The sequence below is a fragment of the Penaeus monodon genome, chromosome 43 (genome assembly GCF_015228065.2).
Source record: "Penaeus monodon isolate SGIC_2016 chromosome 43, NSTDA_Pmon_1, whole genome shotgun sequence".
Classification (NCBI taxonomy): domain Eukaryota; kingdom Metazoa; phylum Arthropoda; class Malacostraca; order Decapoda; family Penaeidae; genus Penaeus; species Penaeus monodon.
This window is the reverse complement of record NC_051428.1, coordinates 2960530-2969134: the sequence shown is the minus strand read 5'-3', so window position 1 is coordinate 2969134 and position 8605 is coordinate 2960530. Positions and strand designations below refer to the sequence as shown.

The 8605-nt window shown below is 48.4% G+C and overlaps 1 protein-coding gene across 1 annotated transcript in view; it reads right to left on the bottom strand.

The window, feature by feature from the left end:
• Window positions 1-1357: 1357 nt before the first annotated feature.
• LOC119568074 (homeobox protein homothorax-like) overlaps window positions 1358-8605 on the bottom strand; it is a 195680-nt gene continuing 188432 nt past the window's right edge. Inside the window, exons 8-9 of the mRNA XM_037916474.1 lie at window positions 2241-2460; window positions 1358-1377 (exon numbers count right to left, since the gene is read on the bottom strand). Coding sequence (XP_037772402.1) covers window positions 1358-1377; window positions 2241-2460 — 240 coding nt within the window. The remainder of the gene's footprint in view (window positions 1378-2240; window positions 2461-8605) is intronic.

Below are 8605 nucleotides of genomic sequence, written 5' to 3'. Positions count from 1 at the left end.
AGAGGGGGATACAGGAGCATCGTCATTGTTTGCAAAAACAAAAACAAAAACAAACAATCTACCACAACAAAAACACCAACAGATCATTATTCTTCAAAAGAAAAAAAAAGAAAAGAAAAAAAAAAAAAAAAACGAGACGAGATTCACACACACACACACACACACACACACAAAAAAAAAAAAAAAACAAGAAAAAACAAACACAAACGCCAAACAAACAAACAAAATAAACAATAAATAAACAAGAAAGACTCCAGAACAAAAAATATATAAATACAAAACAAGAACAAAAAATAATGAAACACCCACGTTGCATTGCAATATCTAAGACATTGCGCCACACAAGATCGAGATGTTCACAATTTGTAATCATCCCTCTCTCCACCTCACCCCCCCCCCACTCACTCCACCTCCCCTCCCCCTCCCCCTCCCCTTCTCTCCACCTACGCATTGATAACACAACCTTTTAACAATCTCCGTGTCATGCATTTATCTATCTATCTACCTATCTATTTATCCTCTAACTCGTTATGAAGGATTGAACAATCTATTTATCTATCTGTCTATCTATCTTCCTATTTATGTAGCTATCTATCTGTCTATCTATCTATCTGTGTCTATCTATCTATCTGTGTCTATCTATCTATCTACCTATCTATCTATCTACCTATCTACCTATCTATCTGTCTATCTATCTCTATCTATCTATCTCTTCTTCCTCGTATCTGTTAGAAGGATTGCATAATCTATTGTACTTATCTATCTATCTATCAATCAATCAATCTATCAATCTATCTATGTACCTACCGATCGACATCTACAAATTAACGGAGGAGAGAGAAAGTCGAGGAAAGAAAAAGAAAAAGAAAAAAAAGGAAAAGGGAAGAGGGCAGAAGAGAAGGTGGAATACTGAAGAGGGAAGAGGAGAAGCGTGAAAGGGAAAGGGAAAGGGAAAGGGAAGGAGGAGGAGGAGGAGGGGGAGGAGAGGAGAGAGGGGAGAGAGGAGAGAGAGAAGAGAAAAGAGGAGGAGAGAGGAGAGAGAGAGAGAGAGAGAGAGAGAGGAGGAGGAGGAGAGAGGAGAGGAAGAGAGAAGAGAGAAGAGAGAGAGTCGAGAGAGAGAGAGAGAAAGAGAGAGAGAGAGGAGGAGGAGGAGGAGGAGGAGGAGGAGGAGAAAGAAGAAGAAGAAAGGAGAAAAAAATAATGAAAAGGAAAAAAACAGAAGAATCACACAATTTCAAAAGAAGAAAAAAAAAGGATAAAAAAAAAAACACACACTCACCCCCTGCACCACCCCCACATACCCCCCACTCACCTACACCCCCCACCCCACACCCCCCCCACACCCCCACACCACCGCCTACAAGTGTGTGGGGACACCTGGAAAAAAAAAACCTCAGCGTGTCAGCGGAGCGAGATGCCGCTACGCCGTCCGCACCCTACGCTCTGCGCCCTACTAACTGACTAACTAACGCCCTACTAATAATAAAAGTAACTAACTAACTAACTAAGTTACTAACTAACGCCCTACTACTAATAAAAGAATATCTCTCTTAACCCTCAGCGTGTCAGCGGAGCGAGATGCCGCTACGCCGTCCGCACCCCACGCTCTGCGCCCTACTAACTGTCAATTAAATAATCAGCCAAGTCAATCTGTCCTTCTTGCTCTCTCTCCCGCCCGCTAACCGACCGACACAAACTCGGAGGAATTTTAAGAGAAGCGTAAAAAAAAAGAAAAAATTATTTTTGATTTGTTTGTTTATATTATATATATTGTATATCTATCTATCTATCTATCTATATATTTTTTTTTTCTTTTTTTTTTTTGAGGGGGGGGTGTCGGTTGAGGTAAAATGAAGGGGGTGGATATGAGAGAGAGAGAGAGAGAGAGGAGAGAGAGAGAGAAGAGAGAGAGAGAGAGAGAGAGAGAGAGAGAGAGAGAGAGAGAGAGAGAGAGAGAGAGAGAGACCAATAAAAACATTTAAAAAAACATGACCTCTTACCTGTTTCGCTGGTATTGTCCCACAATAATAATAATGCAATGATACACTATTGATAATAACAATAATAATAACAACAACAACAACAACAACAACAACAATAATAATAATAATAATAATAATAATAATAATAATAATAATAATAATAATAATAATAATAATAACAACAACAACACTAAATCACCCCCCCCCAAAAAAAAAAAAAAAAAAAAAAAAAAAAATCAAGAAAACTCACAACCCCCCAAACCCCCCCAAAAAACCCAAGGGAAACCCCAAGGGAAACCCCAAGGGAAACCCCAAGGGAAACCAGGCCGTGGCTCTTACCTGCTTCGCTGGTATTGTCCGCCGACTGCTGGGAGGCGGGCTGGTGGGACAAGGGCCCCGGCGTGCCCCCGGACCCAGGGGACCGAGCGTCGTCCCCGCCTGCGCCCCCAGTGAACGACATTGACGATGAGGGCGGCCGCTGCAGGAGGGACAGAAGAAACGGGAGGGGCGTTAGTCACGGAGATGATAAGGGAAGAAGGTGGTGGTGGTATTTGGTGGTGGTGATTGGTGGTGGTGGTGGTGATAGGGATGGTGGTATTTGGTGGTGATTGGTGGTGGTATTTGGTGGTGGTGATTGGTGGTGGTGGTGGTGGTGGTGATAGAGATGGTGGTATTTGGTGGTGATTGGTGGTGGTATTTGGTGGTGATTGGTGATGGTGGTGGTGATGGTGATGATAATGACGATGACGATGATAATGACAATAACGATAACGATAATGATGATGATAAAAATAATACCAATATAAATAATAACACTGACAATCACAATAACAACAATAACAAGTCACAAAGCAAACGAATCAGTTCTGGACTCAAGGGCCCTCAGTGGCGGCAACGATCACACCAGTCAACATCTCTCGAAAGTGATCTCTGTCACACTTCACTCTCTAAAGTATTAATCGAGTCCAAGAATCATGCGAGGGAGGGAGGGATTCACAGGGGGAGGGGGAGGGGAGGAGGAGGGGAGGTGGAGGGGAGGGGAAGAAGGGGAGGACGAGGAGGACGAGGAGGAGGACGAGGAGGAGAGGGGAAGAAGGGGAGGGCGAGGAGAAGGAGGGGAAAGGGGAGGGGGAAGGGGGAGGGGGAGGGGGAGGGGGAGGGCGAGGAAGGGGAGGGGGTGGAGGAGGCGATGGAGGAGCAGGAGGAAAGGGGAAGCAGGGGAAGAGGGAGAGAAAGAGTGAAGGAAGAGAAGAGGGGAAGAGAGAAGAGAGAGAGAGAGAGAGAGAGAGAGAGAGAGAGAGAGAGAGAGAGAGAGAGAGAGAGAGAGAGAGAGAGAGGAGAAAAGAGGAAAGAAAGGAGGAATGAAAGAAAAAAAAACATAGGGAAGGGGGTTTAGAGAGGGGAGGGGAGGGAAGGACCGAGGGGATGGAGGGAGGGAGGGAGAGAGGGAGGGAGGGAAGGACCGAGGGGATGGAGGGAGGGAGGGAGGGAGAGAGGGATGGATGGAGGGAGGGAGGGAGAGGGAGGGAGAGGGAGAGATGGCTTAGGAAGGGAACCTCAAGTGAATATCAATGCGCCGGCCAGGTTATCACCCCATGTTCTGCCTAGGTTATCGCCTCGACGCTGCTACTCCCTCAGATAACAAGGATAAAGAGTGTGTTTACGGTGTCTAAAACTGCCGAGACAAGAGACTGCGAGAGCGCTCTTCAAGAGTGTATGGTCGGTTGAGTCTCCCTCTCTCCCTCTCTCTCTCTCTCTCTCTCTCTCTCTCTCTCTCTCTCTCTCTCTCTCTCTCTCTCTCTCTCTCTCTCTCTCTCTCTCTCTCTCTCTCTCTCTCTCTCTCTCTCTCTCTCTCTCTCTCCATGGACTTGTGTGAATTCGTGCATGCGAGCGTGTGTGTGTCTGCGTGCATGTGTGTGCAGGTAATGCTGTCACAGTGATCCATCAGAGATCCTGTTATAGAGCCATCCATCATGCTGCCTTCATGTACCCCCCCTCCCCCCTCCCCCTCCTCTCCACCCCCCCTCCTTCATGTACCACCCCTTCCTCCTCCCTCTCCCCTCACCCCACCTCCTTCTACCTCCTCTCTACCCTTCCCCCTCTTCCCCCCACCTTCCCTTTACCTCCTCCTCCTCCTCCTCCTCCTCCTCCTCCTCCTCCTCCTCCTCCTCCTCCTCCTCCTCCTCCTCATACCACCCTTCTTCCTCCTCCTTCACGTACCACCCCCTTCCCCCCACCCCCATTGCCCACGACCTCCGTACCTCCGCAAGAGCTCCACGAAGCTCCGCTCTAATGAGGTACACATTACCTCCAGGGCGTGTGGAAGAACCACCTCCTCCTGGCCCGTGTGTGTACCCAAAACCCTTCCACTTCACCCCTACTCCACCCTCTACTCCACCCTCCACTCCACTCCCTCTCACACACTTTACACCCTTTTGTGTATTAGTGGCCATCAAACCGAGGTGTTTATTTCACTCACTCCCACTCTATTAAGGGTTTTCAAGAAGGGTCAGATGCACTGCAACACTTACGGGTAGCAGGAATCGCTAAAACACTCACTCATAGACACTCAATCTTGTTTGTCTTCGTGTTTGCCTGTCTGTCCTGTTGGTCTGTCTGCCTGGTTGCATTTCTCTCTCACCTTTCTCTCTCTCTATCTCTTTATCTGTATCTCTCTTAACCCTTTCCCTCTCTAACTGTATCTCACTTAACTCTTCCCTCCCCCTCTCTCTCTCTCTCTTCCCCCAGTTACTTCACCCTCTCCCGCCTCACCTTTCCCTCTCTCTCTCTCTCTTCCTCCCTCACCCCTTTTCTCCCTCCCTCTCCCTCTCTTCCTCCCTCACCCCTTCTCTCCCTCTCCCTCTCCCTCTCTTCCTCCCTCACCCCTTCTCTCCCTCTCCCTCTCCCTCTCTTCCTCCCTCACCCCTTCTCTCCCTCTCCCGAAATACCAAGGCCTCGCATCGTCCCTCTGCCCCGCGGCCCCTGACAGCGCAAGCCACTCTAGGCGACCACGAGTATGTATATTCATAAGGTTTTCACTGGACCGACACACTCATACAAACACACACGAAAATGCACACGCGCGCAGACTCACATATATACATACATACTACACACATACAAACACACACGTAAATGCACATGCGCGCAGACTCACATATATACATACATACTACACACATACAAACACACACGCAAATGCACACGCGGGCACACGTAAATATATACATATATACATACATACATACATACATACATACGCATGCAGATGCACATACACGCAGAGAGAGAGACAAAGAGGGAGGGAGGCAGAGACAGAGGGAAGGAGGGATAGGGAGAGAAAGGAAGGAAGGAAGGAAGAGGAGGAGGACGAGGAGGAGGAGGAGGAGGAGTACGACAAAACACGAAAAGAATAATGAAACAAAATAACCAACAGAATAAAAAAAAAATCAGACAACGAAGAAGACGCAAAAAAAAAAAAATCAGAAACAGAAGCCAAATAAACAACAGCAGAAGAAGACCAACAACAAGAAATAGAAGAGGAGGAGGAGGAGGAAGAGGGGGAAGCGCGGCCGGGCCTGAGCACCACAGTGTAATGCAAGTACATGACCGGGGGATATTAAACTAATTGAGCAAAATAATAATTTCTTGTTACCACTTAACGAAGTTCCCAGGGAAACCGTGAATCATTTGCAAGGTACATCAAGGCGGAGCCACGGCCAACGATTCTGACACTGGCTCAGAGGTTGGCAAATAGCGAAACAAGGGGGGGATAAAAGGGAAGGAGGGGGAAAGTAAAGAGGGGAAAGGAGGGGAGGGGGGAGGGGATAAAGGAAGAAGATGGGAAGAATAGGACAGAGATGGAGATAGAGGAAGGATATAGATGAAGATGTTAAAGAGGGATAGAGAGGGAGAGAAGAGAGAAGAGAGATAGAAGAAGATAGATGAGATAGAAGAAGACAGAAGAGAAAGGAAATAGAGAAGAGACAGAAAGAGAGAAATAGAGAAGAGAAAAAGAAATACACAAGAGAGAGAGAAGAGAGAGGAGGGAGGAGTAAAGACGAAGAGGAAAAGAAGGAAGGAGAGGAAGACGGAAGGAGAGAGCGAGAGCAGGAGCACCAAATACTCTTCAATCTCGAGACCAGGTCACCCCCCCCAAGCACCGCTACTGTACCCAACCCACAGAGAGGCTCGACTCGGCAAACGGAGAGCAACACGAAGCAGCAGGAGAAAAGACAGCAACTCTTTCTTCAGTTAACTCCACCACGCTCACACATACTACGTACCACCAACCCCTCACAGAATACTAACCCTATCACAGCAACAACAAACACACCACACACACAGAGATAAAGAAACAAGTTCTGAAAAATACTTCAAAACACCGCGCAACCACACATACACACACACCAAAACAAAGACAAAACACCAACAGCACAAACACACCCACACCATTACAAACCACAAAAAAAAACACAAAACATCCTCAGAAAAAACAAACCGCACCCCCAACACAACACAAACACACACAGACCACAACACACACACATCCAAAACACACGCACACATTACAAACCACCACAAAACAAACCAATACGCAAACGAGGGGAAACAAAGGAAGCGAGAAACACAGCAAAACACCAAACTAACACACCACCACACAGTACATAACATCTACACACCACACCACCCATGACGGGAACGGTAGCGGGACTCTGCAAACCCGGATCCAGGAAGCCGGCGTCGGGGGAGGAGGGGTTATAATAAGAGAAGCGTTGGAGGGGACGGGTGGTTGGTTGAAGAGGCGGCTGCAGGGAATGGCCCCGGGGGGAATGGCGGGAGGGGAGGGGGGGAGGGAAAGGAGAGAGGGGTGGGGGAGGGATGGGAGGGGAGGAGAGGGGGGAGGGAGGAGGGAGGGGGAAAGGGGTGAGGGAGGGGGGAGGAAATAGGGAGAGGAGGGGGGAGAGAGAGAGAGAGAGAGAGAGAGGAGAGGAGAGGGGAGAGTAAATAGAGAGAGAAAGGCAGAGAGGAGAAGAGGGAAATGTAAAGGAGGGAGGAGTAAAAAGAGGATGAAGACGAAGTGGAGGGAAAAGGAAGTGGAGGAGAAGACACAAGAAGAGGAGGAAGGAAGGAGAAGGGAGAAGAGAACAAAACAGACAAAGAAGAAATTGGAGAAGAAGGAGAAAAAGAAAAAAAATATAAAGAAAGGAAAAACTGAAAAAGAAAGAAAAATTAAAAGACAGAACAAATAAAAAAAAGAGAAAAATAAGAAGACCGAACAAAAAGAAAGAAAGAAAGAATGAAAGGAAGAAAGGAGGAGGAGGAGGAGGAGGAGGAAGAGGATCCCTCGACGAGATAATCGCAGGAAGTGGCATGGTTGATCACTCATTACCGTTCATTTGCAAGCACGACGCGGCGAGACACCTTCCTCCCTGCCTTGTTATACCTGACACCCGGAACGAGGCCACGTGATCAATTGATGTCTCAAACCCGCCGGCGTCCGTTTCCAGAAGGGGGGGAGGAGGGGGGAAGGGGGTAGGAGGAGAGGGAGGAGGGGGTAGGAGGAGGAGAGGGGGGGAAGGAGTAGGTGGAGGTGGAGAAGCGGGAGGGGAGGGGGGAGGTGGAGGAGGGAAGGGGGGGAAGGGGAAAATAAATATATTAAATAAGCATGTTCAATAAATATAATGAGAGGGGGAGGAGGTGGAAGGGGTAGGAGGGGGAGGAGGGCGTGGGGGGGAATGAAACAAATATGACGGGGGAAAGGGGGAGGGGGAAGAGGAGGAGGGGAGGGGGAAGAGGGGGAGGGGAGGGGGAAAGAGGGGGAGGGGAGGGGGGAAGAGGGGAGGGGAGGGGGAAAATTAAAATAAATATGACACGAAAGTCAATAAATATATGGGGGGGGAGGGGAAAATTAAATATAAATATGACACGAGAGAGAGAGAGAGAGAGAGAGAGAGAGAGAGAGAGAGAGAGAGAGAGAGAGAGAGAGAGAGAGAGAGAGAGAGAGAGAGAGAGAGAGAGGACAACTACAGCGGGATCTCGATTGGACCGCTGTGACATAAAGAGGCCCAGATGCCTGCACGCAACAATTGCCACCTGATTGCAAATTTCGCAGGTGCTAAAAAACAGATGATTGTGACTTTCTTCTTTATTGGACTTGTGCATGACGGCACGCGGGATCATATGCAACGAAACCGTATTACATGTATACACACACAGGCACGCACGCACGCACGCACACAACACATACAGGGAGAAAAGGGAGGGAGGGAGGGAGGGAGGGAGGGAGAGGAGGTAGAGGGAGGGAGAGGGAGGGATAGAGAGAGAGAGAGAGAGAGAGAGAGAGAGAGAGAGAGAGAGAGAGAGAGAGAGAGAGAGAGAGAGAGAGAGAGAGAGAGAGAGAGAGAGAGAGAGAGAGATAACAAAGATAACCAATGCCACACGTGAGGCACACAACGATAATAAAGGTCAAGAGAGAAGGGGGGGGGGTTAAGGACAGCGATAAGGAGGGTAAGGAGAAGGGGGAGAGAGAAGGGGGGGGGGGCGGAGAAAGAAAGGAGAAGAAGGAAATATTACGTCAAGATCCTCTTCCTTTTCCCTTTCCTCTCCCCTCTTCCCCTTTT